The sequence below is a fragment of the Melanotaenia boesemani genome, chromosome 6 (genome assembly GCF_017639745.1).
Source record: "Melanotaenia boesemani isolate fMelBoe1 chromosome 6, fMelBoe1.pri, whole genome shotgun sequence".
NCBI lineage: Eukaryota > Metazoa > Chordata > Actinopteri > Atheriniformes > Melanotaeniidae > Melanotaenia > Melanotaenia boesemani.
This window is the reverse complement of record NC_055687.1, coordinates 26,180,617-26,199,466: the sequence shown is the minus strand read 5'-3', so window position 1 is coordinate 26,199,466 and position 18,850 is coordinate 26,180,617. Positions and strand designations below refer to the sequence as shown.

Genomic DNA, 18,850 nt, shown 5'->3' with positions numbered 1-18,850 from the left:
GAAAAATGGGTTTAAAGACACTAATGACTCGATCCCACGGGCCATGTTGGCCAAATGTTAAGTCTCTGGAGTTCCGACTTTCAAAATCCCCTTACAGCATTTCCACACGTTATAGAGCTGTATTCAAAATCCTATGCAGATCCAAACTGCGTTGGGAAGAATTTATAGTAGTTAATAAAAATAATTTTGCACCCAACAAGCTTGCTGACATTCCAGGGAGAGAATCCAGTGCGAGGAGAAAGAAACAAGTCAAAAGCAGCATTAGAGAGTAGGATGTTTCTCTCTTTTTCTTTGTATCTCCTTTCCTCCTTCCTTCCCACCCTCATGAGTGGGCTGCTGTGAGGATATTGGGCAAACCTCCACTGTGCCTCTCCTGTTCCAAAGGGACGTCTGGAAATGGGCAGCACATCTACCGTATTACCCTTTGTAGAAGCACCCACTCAGTTTGTGTGGGCGGGTGCATATTTTACAGGCATTAGGATGCATACAAGTTGTGTAGTATGCTTGGGACAAATATAGACTTGGTTATGAAATCAAACGGGAAGTGAATTGCAAAATGCTCACAGGTTGACTAAAAATGAAATCACACAGTGGAGTTTGGAGCAGCTGCGTGAAACTGTGCAGACTATATACACAATGATGTCTCTGTTTGACTCCCTGGGCTCTAAACACACTCTCTCCGGTACGCACAGATGCACATAAACTAGCCTTCATTCACTCTTCATCACTAATGTCATTAATTGAGTTCTTTTATTTAATTCTAAGTAGCACTGAGAGCCTATCTGCTTTGTAAATAGGGAATTCCAAGGAATCATACTGATTATGAGACAGGTACGCACTGCAGAAAAAAGCTTGATTATTTAAAAGTAATTTGTTGGTTGTTTAGTTTTCAGCAGCTGCACTACAAATGACTTTTTCCTCACTGAGCCACCCTTTAATCAAAGAAGAACACCAGTCGTCCTGTATGTACTTTGCAGCCTAATTATTCCAGTTAAGTCAATAATTCCCTGATGTGAGGCACAGCATGAAAAAGGACAGATTTCCTGAACAACATCCCTAATCTCCTGAACCGCCACCTTCTCACAACTTCGGGACAAATAGACCTCCATGGTCAGTTGATAAAAATAAAAGGCAGACAAAATAGCAAAGACATTTTTTTGTCAACCTTGCCCACCTCCTCATCCTCCTCCTCAGCAACAGTCTTTTTTTGATTAGAGCAACCCCTGCAGTGAGAGGACTCTTTTCATCACTCCCTCTGGCCAAACAAGCAATACAAGCTGGCTGGTTAGGCGCAGTCAGGGAATCAAGGAACGACAGAAACAAGACGAGAACTGTAGCAGGCTGGAGTTAAAAGTGTAAAATAAATAGTTGGAAAAATGTTGCCTTTCTCCCCAGGCTATTCTTTTAAATCATTCAGGTAATACCAAAATTGTGTGTTTGTGTATGCGTAGTCCAGGCACGCTACAATTTAAATACAAATGCAAACCTCTCATTCTGACTACAAAGAGGCTGCCAGCAAAATATTTGTATGCTATATCTCCATAGAAACAAGCAGGCCAACTCTCACCCACTCCTGATTAAAAAGGAGGAAGGCACAAGCTTCTGTCAAGACATGACAGCAGTTCGTAACTCCAACCAACTACAGTACATGTCACACATCTACATTTAATGTGTTTAAAAAGAAAATGTGTGTGTTTTTTAAACTCAAGAGTACAAACAATTAAAGCATACAGTGCTTATCTTTCATTCATTCATTCTCTGTACTGCTTAGTCCATTACGGGTCGCAGGTAAGCTGGAGCCTTCCCAGCATTAACAGGTGAGAGGCAGGGTACACCCTGGACTGGTCACCAGTCCATCGCAGGGCCAACACAGATAGACAAACAACTATTCACACACGCATATGTCTTTGGGCAGAAGCCGGAGAACCTGGAGAGAACCCACACATACACGGGAACAACATGCAAACTCCACACAGAAAGGCCCACCGCCCCCCAGGTTTGATCCTCCCCCCAGCTGAGGCTCGAACCAGCGACCTTCTTGCTGTGAGGCTGCAGTGCTAACCGCCACACCACTATGCAGCCCTCAGTGTTTATCTGTATGTCTAAATTTTAGGAGATCAACACCTACAAGGCTACCATGCTGACGCCAGTAAAGGAAGGGATCTGCCTCAGCATTCTAGACTCAATGAAATGTGAAACTGACTTAGGAGAAGGATTATCATGGCACTTCCTGACCAAACTGATTACTAAATTCCATTCCATTCATTAAGTGTTGAAGTACAATTTTGAGCTACTGTAATTTGCATGAGTATCTTCATCTTATGTTCATTTTCACTGAAGTCAAAAACCTTTGAAGCTGACGGTAGCCTTCACAAAAGGAGTGTGACAGATTTGACTTCTTGTGACAATATTGTTTACAATTAGAGATCAGCAACATATAATAAATAATATCTTAAATTAATTAGGATTAAAGTAAAATCATTACACCTCAACCAGTGAGACCAACTAATGGTGCATGAGAACTGGATGTGTTCTTTGTGCTTTTTTCCATCAGTGTGTTTTAAACTTACATTTCTTAAATAAGGTGTTAAAGATAGTCATTTATTCTGCAAGTTCTTCTTTGTGTGTCAAAGACACACAAACACAACAAAACACTGAAGCTACAGAAACACTGTGGGGTAGAAAATACAGAGCACCCTTGTAACCCTTCATAATAAAAGGCTTTGGGCACAACAACACATGCTGATTGTGACATCACATCCTCCAGGAGTTCACCTTTACAAGGCCAGCTTATATATCATGGTTGTTGTACCAGAGAAGCATGCTGTTGTATGTTTGAGCCTAAATTTGCATTTCTGCTGCAACAGTGCATCTAGCTGTTAATAGTGTGGAGAAGTTTTAGGGTCAAATGTTTTAAAGATAATTAAAAGAGAGCAGTGCTTCAAGCTGAGCCTTCACAGTTGCATGGCAACTGTAAAAACGCATTTTTGTGTTTACCCAACCAGCTGTTTAATGAGAAGTGAAGGTTCTGTGGGTCATCAGTGATATATTTGCAAACAACAAATACATCCTACCGGCTTTTCCTGCCATATGTCTTTATGTATATTGTGACAAGTAGCTGTTAAATACATGTGTTAACTTTTCAAGTGCTCCTGGTGTGGTTGTAAAAATCTAAAGGGATATTCTGCTCCTACCTTTGTGGTTAAAAAGCCCCTCCATCTCCATGGAGGACCGGGAGTGAGCGATACAGAGCATGGAGCAGGGCACAATGCCCTCCTGGGCAGGGGATCGGTCTGTGGTCCGGACCAAGCACCAGTCTGGCTTGTCGTGGAGTCGCTCCAGAACCTCCACAGTCTGGCCTCGGCGCACTGTCAGCTCCCCATTGCTGCCACCATTACTGGCCACAAAGTCATGGATCACCACTGTCAGCTCACAGCCACCGGAGAGCTGCAAGGAAGAAGAAAAATTACACCCATTAACAGAGTTGGAGGCAGAACGCAGTCATCTGAAGTATCAAAGTGCTAAAAAACCCACTAAACTATAAGAGCTACTGTTCATAGGTAAAGGACTAATCAACAATGTGCAGGATAAGGCAGTGAACTCCATCACAGATCATACATTTAAAATGCTGACATGATCTAATTTTCTAAATATTATCCAATATTTTAAAGTCAAGTAGTTGGACATATAAACTGATGCTACAAGGTAATTATAGAAAACAAGAAACTATTTTCAAAAACAATATGCCTTGCTTACAATAAAGGTACTCAAGCAGTACTTTAAAGTGAGATTTATATGCAAATATGACTGCCGTCTTTTTTTAGCACAGCCGAACAAAACGTCACAGTGATGATCTGACCCCTAATCGTCTGAGTGTCTGTGAAAAGAACAGCAGAATCAGATGGAGGAGGAACAAGGTGAAATTAGTCATACGTCTCACTGAGAGCTTGTGTTTAACATATGACTGAAAATGCAGCCGCTTGCTAAAACAGGAAGAGTAAAACTTAAAAAAATCGAATTTAGAGCTGGGAAACATGAGATGATTTTGATTTAAACTATAATCAACAAATTAAAGTCTGATAATAAAAAACACACACCTACACTAAACTACACTCAGTATGCACACATGCTGTCACTGATTATGTGCTAGTAGAGACAGTGTAATAAAAGATGAACAATCCCAATAATCATCAGAGCAAAGCCCATAATTTGCAACATACCCTTTGGTAGTGTGGTAAAGCCAGCGAACTAAGGAGCTGAGAAACAGGATTTGAGATCCTCTCCTCCAGTTTGTCCATTGCCTTCCACTCCCTCATTGTGAAAGATGGTCCAAAACGCAAGAAAACTCTACAAAGCAGTCTAATTTTTAACACAGATCACTAAAGTTTTTCTAACTCACAGGAAGTGGATATTTATTAAATAAGTATCCATTATCTGGACAATAATTACACTCATTATTCAAGCAGAATTTAACCTGGTAAAAAAATTAGATATAATTCAATTAAAGGTCTGATCCTCCAAAAGTTTCCACAGGTTGCAGGAAACTTGTCCAGCACAAAAATCAAAGATTCCCTCTTGTGTATCTCCTCACTGTGGCAAAGCAGTCAATCCATGCCTTTGTTTAACAGTAGTTTCCAAAATGAACCTCACTAATGTCCAATTTCTTTAGAAAAAAAACAAAACAACAAAACACAAACACGAGAAAATGAGAGAAAAACAAAAACACTGATTGCTCAAATTTTGCAGCAAAGAGTGACATCGATAGCTGTGATGAGTTAAAACTGTGCTCTCCTGTCTGGCATAGAGGCGAGCATCTTCTGTGGAGAGAGTGTGGGAGGCTAAAGCCACTGACACACAAGTCAGTCAATTTAGCACACCGGAACAGGAACGCACACACACTCACACATGCATGCATCTGAAACACAAACATGCCACTGTTGCTGCCTCTTGAATGAAATGTCTCATGTGAGTCCTCACACAGAGAGAGGGACAGAGAGATGCATTGAAAAAGTGAGAATGAGATGCACATTTTAATGTGCACGTGTTACGATGTGCTTTGAATCTTTATGCATGGGAGCATCTTCTGAACTGAGGGGACAATTCTTAATTAATCAGCCTCAGAGATGGTTTGGACTTAAGCAGGCAGATGCACAAGCACACATGAACTCAGCTCACTCCTCCACTTTAGAATTAAATCTAATCTTACATGACACAGCTTCAGAGTCGAGCTAAAAGAGACAGTCAAACTACAAGTGCTTATTTTCTTATTTTCCCAATAATGGTGCAAGCCCATGATGCTGAGCTGGGAATAGTCCACATTATGTGTGAAAATAAAAACCTCGTGTATACATCTTCTGCTCTGTTTTCTAATTAAAATAGCATAAAGGGATTGGGAGATTTTTTTATTTGTGTGCTAGCTTTACAATTGGTCATACTGAGTGTAGGAGGATATCCTTCTGGGGTGCTATTACCAGATATAACAGTAGTCGACCATCCTTGTTCACAGAGAGCTAAGATTTCTCTCTCACACGCACATCAACACAAATGCAGACACTAAACACACATGCGCTGTTTTATAGCTCTGTCAGATGGACTGTTTCTTCCTCTGAACACAATCAAACACTATCACAGGAAATGACTTCAGGACAGTTGGCTGAATCCAAGCAGGCAGGACGATCATGTGTGATGACACTATTCGTACCAATGACCAACCAGTAACTGATTAATTGATTAATAATGGGGATTGAATACCGCTAAATAAGTTAGTTTATGAATCATTACAGGGTTACTACTGCATATTAAGGACAGAAATGCCCTTAGCCTGTTTGTGTGTGTGTGTGTGTGTGTGTGTGTGTGTGTGTGTGTGTGTGTGTGTGTGTGTGTGTGTGTGTGTGTGTGTGTGTGTGTGTGCCAACCTTGTCACTGTCTAGAGTGTTCTGGGATGTACGTGAGGCGATAGAGATAGTATCCGGTTGGCTGCTGGCATCTCCCTGGCTGTCCAGCTCTTCTCCGTCCCTTTAAGCAGAATTTATCATCACAGTTACAACTTATGCTAAAATAATATTATTTACAGTGTTTGCCTCTTCTGTAGTATTTAGTTGTTATTAAAGTATTTAACAGTTTACGTGTACAGATCAAGAGACTCTCGGCTTACCGTCGGCCTTTGTGTTTAGTTGTAGTGGCTTTAGGGATGTGGATGGGCTCCTTCAGAGCTCCACGCAGGTGGACAGTTCGCTCCTGAATGACCTCCCTTATGTGTTTGATCCAGTCCTGCTTGTTCTCTATACTTGAAGCCTACAACAAAATGCACAACTGAGTCAGACATACACAGCTTTAGTGTCTTCATTTCAGACTTTTCTCTTCTTTTTTTTAACACACAATGGTGCAGAACATCAGTTCACTTGGTTTTAATGAATGATTGGTTGACTAATAATGCAGTGTACAGGGCACAGTATGAGGTCTGCTTCAGTAATTATAGTGCTGTCTGATCCCACATGACTGTTTGATCCCTCTAATCTTTCTCTCGACTCACACATCCATTTTCAGACACAATGTGACGTGACGACAACAGCATGTCCTTAGCTGCGCTCAAAGCTCCACACACAGGATATTTAATGTGCTTATCTACTCGCTTTTCAGTCGCCTTCTTCTGTTTCACTCAAATAAAACCAAGATTGCTGTGAAGCTGGATTATATAAGAGACGGTCAAGATTGCGTGTGAAAGTTATGTAAGATATATAGCTAAACAATACATATGCCTAAGTGTGAACACATACATTGGGATTTAGTTTTCTCTGTCCCACTTGTTACACCTCTTACAATCCCTAGTGGCCCTGCAACAGTCTCTGAGTTGTATGGTCTTTATTAGGTTAACAGGGTTAAATATCCACACCTATGACAGTAAGGATAAAAGGTATGTTTGATGTAGCTGGCAGTGCCGTTCATCACTCTATCCACTGGAGCCCATTATCCTTGTCTTTTTCTTTTTTCTGTTTGCATTTCATCCCCTGCATTCTAACTTTAGCTGTTCTGAAGCCATATGTTAAAACCCACAAGCAAGGTCGTAACACTCAAAAACAAAAACACATGTATCTACACACCATGCATAAAACATTCCTTCTGACTCATTATGTGAGAGCTATCAAGTGGCCTGTGAGTTTGTATTATGACCCATCGACTGCTATGCAAATATCTCTGCGAGATGAGCGAATAAGTAGCAACAAGTAGCCTTCCACCCCCCTTAAGGCTATGAACTTTCTTGACTTAACAAAAGCAGCATTGCAGGTTTTAATGGGGGTGGGCCGCAGACATGAAGCATCTCCATGTGAAGGATCAAACAGCTTCTAAAACCAAAATTTTGTATCTCAGTTCTAACTAGATCCTTTATGTTGTTTTTATATAAAAAGTGTTAAATGTGAATATGAGTAGTGGTACCTTTAGAACAATCTTGTTGTCTGAGGTTGGGGTCCTGCCCACCCAGAGGGCAAACTTACAAGGATCTCCCTCCACATGTTCTGTCACCCCAAGCTCTGAGGTCTAATGTGATCACAAACAGATCAGCAAATTTAAATGACACAAATAACTAGACAGCATGGATTAAAGTAACACATGCAAACAAAACATTAAACAACTTACAAAGAGCTTGCTCTTGTAGAGGTATTTGCTTCGCCCATTGGAGTCTTTTACTTCCTTGCTGAAGACGAGGGACATTTCGAAGAGGAAGAGGTGTCTGTCACGGCCCTTTCGAATCAAAGTCTTAGGATCCCACACCTGGAAGGATTCCTGGAGTATCAGCTCTCCTTGGGAGTCAATGTTTCCGTCAAACCCTGAGGTGGTTAAACAGGAGGAGGGAGAAAGAAGTTTATGATGTTGGCATGTTTGTACAAGACGTACAAGTATGTTAAAGGATGAGAAACAGAGGAAAGCTGAAAGACGTCAGTACTGGCTCACGGCTGAGTGAGTAATTCCATTACGGGAAAAATTATACCAAAAAAATGTAAAGACTTTATCATGTTAAATTTCAGACAATAGTGAGTGATTGTGTATAAAAACATAAACACAAGCTCCATGACCAAATCCAACGTGAGTATACGCACCATCCAGCATCGACAGGTGCATGGCATCGTTGGCTTTCTTGGGGACACTGAGCATCACTTCAAGACCATCCTTGATCTCGCCTTTGCCCTCCTCACAGCATGTCAACAACTCCTACAATAGAAACAAGAAAACACATAAATATAGAGACTTTTAGATAAAAAAAAAATTTTACAACACAAAAACCCAGACAATTTAATCCTTTCTTTTTTTAACACATTATGGCATGCTCTACCTTGAGAAGCAGCTGGTACTTTGTGATTCTCTGTACTGGCTTGATCAGGTAAGAGGAGATGGAGTTGGCAAGACGGTGTCTTTGTTGGATTTCCTGTCGATCACACAGGGAAAGCCACACATCTTTCACTGGACAAAAGTCTGCTTTATTTCTATTTATGTCTCATGCTGACAAATGGAGTTAAAAATACATTTGCCTTTAAGGAAGTGAATATCATATACATGGAAAAATTTCTCTGTCTAGTTTCTGGATATGTACTCACACAAAATTGGGAATTGTAGGTAAAAAAAACAAAAACAAAAAGGAATAAAAAAAGACCTGAGTTTATTAAAGATTTAAAACCACTTACATCAAAGTAGGGTCCAGCATGTTCCAGGATGAGCTGAGTTGAGTCTGGCTTGTTCTTACAGTAGTTCACATACATCTGAAACTTATCAGCCTTAGCAGGAGAAATTTAAAAAAAAAGGTGTTACTAAAATATCAGAGTCAAAATTATAAACACCAGCACCAGGAAAAATATGAATTACTCCTTAAGCTATCTGTATTTCAGATTGAATGTGCATACAGATTTTCTGTTTTCGGAGAAAACGTCATTTTTTAATTTAAATTGTTCCCAGTGAAGAGAAAGTGAATGTGGCTGCTCAGAGTCTCTTTTGCTAATGTGCAGCCAATCCAAACACTTGTCATTGGTATCGTCACTGTTGCTTCTTTTAAAACAACCAATCGTATGTGGAGAACTCATCATCCTGGTATCCAAGTAAATGGAGGAGAAGCAGCTCTAGAAATGCCCGTCTATCCTAAGTTATACTTGTATTTGGAGACAGTGATCATCTCTGCAAATACAGGAAAGTCTGTTTGCAGATTAGCTGAACACTGAAAACTGTTGGTGACATTTAACAACATATGCGTCAATAGTTTGATCAGGCTGTGAGATTAAATACTATCCTAGAACTTTTCTTCAGGAAAACATAGTCATATGGTCTCACTCTCACACATGAAGATGTGTATTAGACAACAAATCAAAAGAGGACTGGGACAAAGCTGTAATTGCTCAGGTGAATGTAGACACATAACTGGGGAAAACTAAAAGAAACACATAACATGCAGTATCTTACCCATGTGACAAAACAATGGCCAACATCCTCTGGAAGCTGCTCATACTTCTCCAACTCCTTTAGGAAGATACTGTTCAGAGGTACAAAGATACACAACCAAATTTAAACAAATCTTATAAATTAATTCACCTCCTCTATCAAGCATTACTTGAAATTAACAATTTGAATTAAAACTGAATATTTTTAATGGTAAAGTATACAGATCATAGCAGATTATTGCACTATTTACTTGTGATGAAACTCATAGAGGTCCTGCATGTTCCCAAAGATGATGTGTTCCTTGTTGACAATACCAGGAGGAATCTCCTCCACACCACTGGTCATTTCCCACAGGTAGGTCTGCACAGAGACATACATTATTTAATAAGAGGTAAGAGGTAAGGAGTAACTAACTGGTAAAATTACTTAAATTTATACATCAAAATTGCTATAATTTAAGGATAAAGGATGCAAATTGTGTAAAATACTAAGGCAAAGAGTCTGTGGGTGTGGATCCTCTACAACACTTACATCCATACACTCTCGTAGATCTCTCACGTAGGCCTTCTCTGTTTGAATCAGCTCAGCCATTATAAATCTGAAAGAGAAGTGATAAACATAATTATATATTACAATATAACTGTTAAATTAGACCAAATATTTATAAAAAAAAAAAAAAAAAACTGTGGTAGATGTCTACGTAGATGTAAGAAAAGAAATTTTCAGAGGAAAACTAATGACAAATATTCACAATATAAAACAAAACTGAATGACTGAACTTCCTTTAGCCTTAGTATATGTTTTATAGCAACTGTGGAAAGATTGTCCATGAGAACATCTGAGCATTGTGTAATTAGTGGGCTTTTGGAGATGGTACACTACTCTTAGGATAACCAAAACTGACCTTAAAATCTGTTAGCCTAATATAAATGTAGTTATTGTTGTTACTAAGCAGAATTAGGTTTAGTCACAAACAAATTAATGTCATTATAAAGATTTTTTCTAAAGCTGAAATCACAGTCTAAAATGATTCTACCCACCTATTCTACTGTTTTTGAGGCATACACACATACCAATAATGCTGTAGGTGGGATGCATTATAACTCCCTGATGGGTTGCTAATGTATGTACTGTAATTTACAGGCTGCTCAGGGGCTGTATGAGTTCTCCTCATAAACCTATAAACCATTAACAACTACTCACCACAGATGCTGTATATCAGCAAGGGAGCAATGACAGTTGTTCCAAAATGCTCTTCAGGTACCTTAGTGTTTCATGTTACCATGCACTATAATTTCCATTACTGTATGTGTACACAGTTAATTGAATTTGAAGAGTTAAATGTTATTTTGTCCGAGTCTGAGTAAAACAGACTGAAAGCTTGGCTGCAGCTAAAACATAATCAACCAACATCTTTTCATGCATTTGTTGGAAATTTCTACATTATCTGTCTTGGGAAACTATGATTTGAATTATTAGGTATTTATTGTATCCAGGATCTCCATTAATCACTGCCCAGGCAGCAGCTAGTCTTTCTGGGGTCTACATATAACATAATACAAAATGTGACCCCCCCCCCCCCCCCCCCCCCCCCCTCCCTCCCAATCATCCAATGCACTAGATAACAGAGAAATAGTCAAGATGACACAGAAGTAATGACTGTATAATCTGTCTGATTAAGTGATATAAAAGATGCACATCGTTTGATAGAGCACACTGGTCTTCCCACTTTAGTTGCACTACTGATATGATGAAGCCACTTTAGCTCTTCATCAAGTGTAATACACAAAAACTCCACTTTGTGGACTTGCTATGAGCAACCTTTATAGTAACAGACAGAAGCAGAATGTCTTTTAAAGCCTGATAAGAACAGAAAGTTATGCACTTTGTTTTGGCAGCACTTAGAAACATCTTATTCTCATCGACTCAGTTAGACACACAGTGAAGGTCAACTTGTAATGAGTCTTTAACTGTGATCAAACAAGACAAAAAATGTCTGTTTCTCTTACTCTTTTCTCCGTGCCGATTTCCTTTTTTCCTCATTGAGCTCATGGGCAGCATCTCTTAACTTGACCTCTGACCCTGGAGCACTGGCTGGGATGATATCCAGTTGTAACTCTTTGCTCTAAAAACAAAAGAAGGCAGTGGCTGCTATGTGATGATTGACAGGCACAGCGGCCATTCAGTACTCAGCACAGTAGCGTGGGATGTTTGCTTTCTATTAACAGCAGTTAATTAAATGAAGTTTAAACGGAACATGCAGTGACAGAAGATAAGATTTGAAAGTCACTAATATCTATTTGACCACCTGCTTCCTAGCATTGGGACAATAAAATCCAATCCAGTAGCAGGTTGTTTGGTTACGTTAATCCATAAAACACCATATAATGCAAAGCTAGGGGCTGATGTAAAGCCTAAGTAATCACATCCTTTTCTCTCTAACCTGTTGCAGATGTAAAAATGTCTATATACGAGTTGCTCTATGGTCCAAAATGAACTCTACGATTATATACATAGCATCCAAATTCAGTTAATGAAACATGCACTCACAGCCTTGTTTGAATCTGAAGAAATGCCAAGCGCCGTCTCCAAGCAGGTACGGTATTTGTCCATGCGGAGAGAGAAGTCCCTGTACCGTTTGTCCACCGAGGACACCCATTTCTTTATCTCCAGGGCATGGGCGTGGCCCTTGTCACAAAACCCATCTGCCAGCTGGATCAACAGCTTCACCCGCTCTTTGGTTTGCTGTCAATAGAGAGACATTAAAGAGAGGGGGGCAGAGAGAGGAGAGAGAAGGCCGCAGAGAGGCAACACCGACAGAGAAAAGGTAAATGAGAGAAAGAAAGAGATAGGAATCATGTGCTGCTTTATGAATACAATGGCTTGCTCACTAAAACACAATAACAGTGACACAGCAGTGAGGAGAGACAATAAACTGCCCTAGGAATGGGCCTCACAGCAGAGCACGGGACTGTGCAACACAACACATGAAGCCGAACTGGCAGAAAAATCCACACACATGAACTCTATCCCTCCACCTATTTGTTTTTATCCCAAATTTTTATAGAAATAACTAAAAAATATAACCATATAAAAACATACCTTAGCTGTGATCTGAAAGTCTTCGTGTTCTTTCAGCAGCTCCTGTGTGTGGTGAATACTAGACCCAGTGGATGTATGAGTGGACAGGTAAAACTCCCCAGTGTCATGGATCCACTCCAGGGCCTGAGGAAACAACCAATCACAAGTGAGTACAGGACACAGTGGGGGTTTTTCTGCTACACTATTTGTCAGTCTTTATTAATTATTCCAATCTGAAGACCTGGCACAAGCTAGTACACCTGAAACTCTTACAGTTATCATAAATGAAGGTTGAAGAGACCACATATGAAATTTAACTGAGAAAAACCAACTTCGCCCACTCCTATCAAGTAGCACATTTGTCTAACTTTATTTTTTTATCTACATTTTACCAACAGAACAATTAGATCTATCATTTAATAATAACAATATTAATAAGTTTTAACAATGTGTAAAAACTGGAATTATATATTTATGAAACATATCAGCTGTTTATCATTTAGAGTCAACTGCCTTCAATTATCTAATGACTTACTTTCTGTCTACTTTAAAACTGGGCCTGCAAGCGATACCACCTTGACCTGCAATGGCAGAACTGGTCCACTCAAACTGTGAGACCAAAAAGCATTTAGACCCTCGGGATAAAACCTGGAAAGCCTTAGAATAGCCATGTTCTAGAAACCAATATGATGTCATCTGATTTCACTGGCCAGGCAAAGTGCTCTGTGCAGGTTTTGTGCTATCCAAACTCCACAAGAGGGAGCCAAGGGTACTGGATTTCACGAGCATACTCTGTTACAAGCTGAAAGCTGATTTCATTTCTCTAACTTCAGCCTCCTTGTCTCTTTGCTCTCCATCCTCAAGCTGTTGACCCTGAAAGGGTTCACAAAATTCTCTGAAGGATGACTCAAGTCCAAAAATGCTCCCGGGGAGAGAAGAGGCCTGTTGGAGGAGCTACTGTCAAAACATGGTGCTTAAGTGTGCATTTGCCACCTGCAATGTCCGAGGGGAGTGTGGCACTGTAGTCTTACGCTTTAAATAGAATTAAAGGCAAATTTATACAATATCACAAACAGATTTAAATCTTGCCTGAGCTGAAACTAACCATTACCCCTTCTGCTGGTGGGAGGAATTAAGACACAAATAGAGGAGTTGAGTGGAAATTGGGAAATAAGATAAGGAGTTACACAGTTGTTCACTGCCATGTTTTGTTAGTTATTCCTTCGTGCAAAGACCAGATATAAGCTGTTTCTGCAGACTTAGAATTATCTGTAAACAAACTCTTCTCACAGATGAATCTCTGAACAAATACTGATGTGAAACTTGTTTGATAGAGAAGTCCTTAATGCTCTTATGACTCAGATCTTTTATTCTTCAAAACACATTTCGAAAACATTTCAAATTATCCTGTGGTTGCCAGAGGGGGGAAATGACTGTAGATCAGTTTTAAAGATCATGCTTTGTTATATGAAATATTTAAAAGGCCTCTTAAATGTAGGCATTTCAGACATTTTCAGACATTACATCACTTCCTGGATCTTTAAGCTTAGTCGTTATTAAAAAATACTGATTATATGTTTCATTAAAACAAAAAGACAAAAAATACCAAGGTTTCAGTAACTAAGGAAACAACAGCCAGATGAACAGAAAATCCACACAAAAGCCTATTATCAGGCTGAGAAGAGGTTTATTTCCACCTCTTATGCATGTGATGAATTGAATGGTAGTATGCGTGGTAGTTGTGATCATGTTATGCTTGTTCATAATAGTCTGGAGAGAAATACAGACACAGAAACACAAGCACACACCTGTTTGGCACTTCTTTCAAACACCACATATTGCTGGCACTGGTCCAGCCTCCGCTTCCTCATGGTCCAGAAGTGGAGGACTCTGTTCTCTCTCTGCAGCAACTCATTCAAGATATCTAAAAAAAAAAAACAGCCTTGTTTATTCAACATGTTGATTATTGTACATCTGCTTTATACAGGAACAAACTGCACATCTAAAATATCTAAATGTAGACTTAAACTAATACACTGAGAATTGCAAATTCAGTTTTTTGCATTGATCAGACAAAGAAGTAAATAGGTAAGTTATAATTCAGTTGTTTACTCACTCTTGACCTGAGTCTCCGGAGCTTTGACGTGGGACAACATGCCAGGCATGTTGACACTGTTTCTGTGCAGGTATTTCAAGAAGACATCGGCATTACGTCTGGCTAACGTACAGGCCTGTAATTGTGCAGAAAGGAGACAAACATTACTTTAAGGGTCGAGAGAGACATCTTTCTGAGTGAGATGATGTTGAAGAATAACTCAGAAGTGTTCTCATTTGAAGTGACTGGTCTCAACCTTTAGGAAGGCCTCTTTCTGCTCCAGATGTTTGCTGATCATGGGCGTGACATGGTCCGTCTCGCTGTTTGGGCCCAATTTATCCGCACCACCGCACCAGTCTTCTTCTCTCTTGTACTCCTGCTCAAGGCTTTCCAACACACTGCACACCTGACACACATAGAAAAGATCATGATTACCTGACTGTGGTTACTTGAGCTGAACATGATCACTCTGCATTTTAATCTATCTATTCAGCAGAAATATAATTTTTTCTCTCTTCTTGTTGTGCCACCTTCTTCCATTCCTGTTCATAACTCCTGTGAGGAGACTTGGTATATGTGGTACATCTGTTGTCATACATACAGAAAAAATTACCTGTTCAGAGGTTTTGTAGAAGGCCACAGAAGCATTAACCAGTTTGAGTCTGTCCTCCATCTTCAGCATTAGCTGCTGCCAGTGGTCCGCCACCTTCAAGTCAGACAGAACTAATCACGTTTCCACTCTCAGCTTATAGAAACAAAACTGCACTGATTGCATTGATTTTACACAAAGATGAGTAAAGCTGAATAACACCTTTTCTGCACAGTCTCTGATCATGTCCATGTCGTAGTGGTTGGCTTGCAGGAGAGCCTCAGCTTTCTGCTGTACCTGAAGTGCACTCTGGTGGGTTTTCTGCAGGGAGAGGTGAGATAAACAAACAATGAGCTGTTGTTTTGTAAATCCTATCCCAGCTTCATATTGGTCTTACACATGCAACACAGCCAAGGCTAAATTCACTTAGAAAAAGGGAAAGAAGAAGGAGAAGAGGAAAAATCGGGGATTTCCTGCCACCTTTGATAATACTATGTCTATTAATGTATTTAACACAAGATACAATCAAAGCTGATATTATAGCACTGTAGGTGTCAGGAATTCAGATGCTGTGTGTTAATTCCAGTCTTATTGAGCATTCCTCATAATCACAGGTTTCAGTAGTGTATATGTGTCATGTATAAAGAAGTAGGTCAGACACAGGCCTGCATTAAAATGAACCAGTCTCAACTGAGTTCAAAAGGAATGCACCCTGCATAATCAGCGCCAGAGAAGAAGGAGAACATAAAGACGAAAGGTGAGAATAGATGGAGGGGTGTGGGGGGTATAAGTTATTCATAATTTCATTTCATGTGTGACTTGTGGTGAGGACAAGAGGCACAGACAGATAAGAACATGTTTTAGAAAAGGGTTAAAGAAGAAGGACAAAAAGCATTAATAGAAGCAAAAGAACACTAACAGATTCATCCACATGAACCCAATGAAAGAGCAGAATTTGTGAAATTCATTTTTTATTTTCTTTTTACCTCTATTGCATGTTGAAATTGTTCATGTTCCTTCTGCAGCTGTTCGGCTTCTTGTAATGAACTGGCTGTGATAAGACCAGCGTTCAGCATGGACTCGCCATTGCGGATCCAACCCAGAACCTGCAGCACACACAAGGACATAGTTATTTTTCTATTATTAAATCCAAGTCTTTATAATTTTAATATATTCTTAAGAAAGCTCTTTGAAAACACAGCTTCCTTCGCATCTTCTTTTCAGTTATTTTACTCCTCTAATACCAAATTTCTCCATGTGCATCCTCACTGTTTCAGTTTCAATCCCTTTTCTCTTTCTGCTAAAAACTACCCAACCTTCTGCTTCACCCTTAACTTTTAACCTCTTTCTGTGTGTAATCTCATCTACTGGGCCACTACCCTCACCTTATACACGTGTTGCCAGAAGCATTCAAAATCACATTTGCTCATAGCTATGCTGGCCTAGTTCTACCCAGAGGGGAGACTCACATCGACATCTTCCTCCTTCTCTGACTCAGCAAGCACACCTGCTGTGTGGAGGCGGGCAGAGCTGCAAATGACGCTTGGCTGTAAAAGTGATGATGCAACACAAAACTGACTCCTACTTTTTTTTTTTAGTAACAGGCTCAATGTTTCCATAACACTTGCAATGTCCTGAGGCAGGGTAGGTAAGCTTTCTAATAAAACAGATAAATTAGAGGAAAAAGCAGAATCATCTGGAATAATACACACAATACATAATCTTCCCATTCAGAGTAGCAAACCACAATTATATGTAATATATCCCAATATGTTATATTTTAATGATTTGGCTTTGCATGCCACCATATTGGATATGAAATGAAACAACTGTCATGTTATTGAAGTGTTGACTTTCAGGTTTATTTTAAGGGGTTAAAGAAAAATATCATATGAGATATTTAGGAATGGCAACCATTTTTATTTGATATTTTTTCCCTCGTCCATTTTTTTTTTCTTCAGAATGTACCAAACTTGACTTGGATTTTTCTTTTTTGCCCAGTCTGGTCTGATTCACATCCACTGAGAGTTGTTTTGACCACATGTTGTAGCTTCACAGCAACAGCTACCAAATGGAGATGCCATACCTGGAATCAACTCCAGACCTTATACCAGCTTAATTGATGATGAATGAACAAGGGAACAGCCCACAAAGCCCATGAAATAGCTTCAGTCAACTGTCTAAATGCCTTGGATCCCTTTAGAAAAAGAGGCACCTACATATTAGAAGAACCCTTCCTCCAATTTGGATGTGAATACCCTCAAATTAAAGCCATGTGTCTGTTCTTTAAGCCCATATTAATTATATAACTGTATATTGAATATGTTTAGGTAAACAGCTAAAATAACAATACTTGTGTCAGTGTCCAAATATTTATGGATCTTACTGTAGCCTTTGGCTATCCCTAACTCCTCTTATTAGGCCGTGAATCACCAAAGTCCATAAAGACAGAAATTCTAGCAAGTAATCACATCTGGCAAAAGAGAAACCCACTAACAATAGCTAAATTAGTAAGGCAGTAATCTCTGGACAAAATTAAAAGGCTGTAGGACCCTTATATACATCAGCAGTATAAACACAGAGGCTACAATTACCAGACTGTGACTGTGCTCAGCTTCAGTCCCACCACTGCAGTTATTCTCAGATTTAGTGTTTCAGTCCATGTCCAGAAATATAGACTATTAGCTAGTTGTGTAAAAGGCAAAAAACCCAAAACATAGCGTCATGCTGCTATCATTTCATGTTGTAACCCTCTCCATTCTCTGTCAAGCTTCTGAAATGCTTTGCAGCAGAACTCTAAGAACTAATAATTTAGTCTGTTTTTGTTTCACTTGTACTTCAGTTGCTACTTTAATCCATTTATTTATTTATTTTTTTATCTTTAGCATAAAGCTTGTTGCTACCTGCTTTGGCACTATTATAAACAGCTCTTGCTTCAGTGTTGTCGAGTATCGTTTCTCCAACTGGATGGTCATTGGTTCAATTCCTCACCCCTTCATGTATCAAGGTATCCTTGGGCAAGACACTGAACAACCACACTACTCATAGTATACTGTGAGTAATGTGAGCATATACAGAATGTAATGTGCATGGATTAGAAACATATTGTAAAAAGCTCTGCAGAACCTAAATAAGGTTAAAATTGTTCTATAATATACATATCTCTCAATTATTTTTGCCTTTTGAGAGTCACTGTTCTTAAAAACACCCATCCATGAAATAATAGGCAGTCAAGTGTCCACAAACTTCTGAAATCTTTCAGTTTCGGTCATTTTTTAAAAAAGCTACACCTCCCACACCTTTTTTCCATGTTGCCATAAGACCACTTTGCAAGGGTCAATTAAAATATGATCATGGGCATATAGTTCTGTTTATTTTAACTTTAGATTTTATTGTCCCCAAGGGGAAATTCTTCTCCTCAGACCGAACCCCTGGACTCCGCATGGTAAACATCACCAAAGTAGACTTTACAGTTTAGTGAAACCTCCGAGATATAAGAAGAAACAGAGTGAATAGAGAGAGAAATACAGAGAAAAACAGAAAGGAATAAGAAGGAGACATACTGTTGACACAGGATGACTCATAAATCTGTAATCATGTAGAGGCAGAGCATACTCGACCTTTTAGCACACATGCACTGTGCTGCAACATTATGGTATGTT

At 39.5% G+C, this 18,850-nt stretch overlaps 1 protein-coding gene across 2 annotated transcripts in view; it reads right to left on the bottom strand.

Annotated features, from left to right (window-relative positions):
- Positions 1–18,850, bottom strand: part of triob (trio Rho guanine nucleotide exchange factor b) — a 57,134-nt gene that overhangs the window by 11,958 nt on the left and 26,326 nt on the right. For both annotated transcript variants that reach the window (XM_041988019.1, XM_041988018.1), the window contains exons 16-35: positions 16,175–16,294; positions 15,411–15,509; positions 15,213–15,305; positions 14,856–15,005; positions 14,621–14,735; positions 14,313–14,428; positions 12,526–12,648; positions 11,974–12,168; positions 11,433–11,548; positions 9,955–10,021; positions 9,674–9,783; positions 9,445–9,514; positions 8,679–8,768; positions 8,330–8,422; positions 8,097–8,208; positions 7,636–7,826; positions 7,435–7,536; positions 6,155–6,294; positions 5,916–6,015; positions 3,195–3,447 (exon numbers count right to left, since the gene is read on the bottom strand). In XM_041988019.1, coding sequence (XP_041843953.1) covers positions 3,195–3,447; positions 5,916–6,015; positions 6,155–6,294; positions 7,435–7,536; positions 7,636–7,826; positions 8,097–8,208; positions 8,330–8,422; positions 8,679–8,768; positions 9,445–9,514; positions 9,674–9,783; positions 9,955–10,021; positions 11,433–11,548; positions 11,974–12,168; positions 12,526–12,648; positions 14,313–14,428; positions 14,621–14,735; positions 14,856–15,005; positions 15,213–15,305; positions 15,411–15,509; positions 16,175–16,294 — 2,455 coding nt within the window. The remainder of the gene's footprint in view (positions 1–3,194; positions 3,448–5,915; positions 6,016–6,154; positions 6,295–7,434; positions 7,537–7,635; positions 7,827–8,096; positions 8,209–8,329; positions 8,423–8,678; positions 8,769–9,444; positions 9,515–9,673; positions 9,784–9,954; positions 10,022–11,432; positions 11,549–11,973; positions 12,169–12,525; positions 12,649–14,312; positions 14,429–14,620; positions 14,736–14,855; positions 15,006–15,212; positions 15,306–15,410; positions 15,510–16,174; positions 16,295–18,850) is intronic.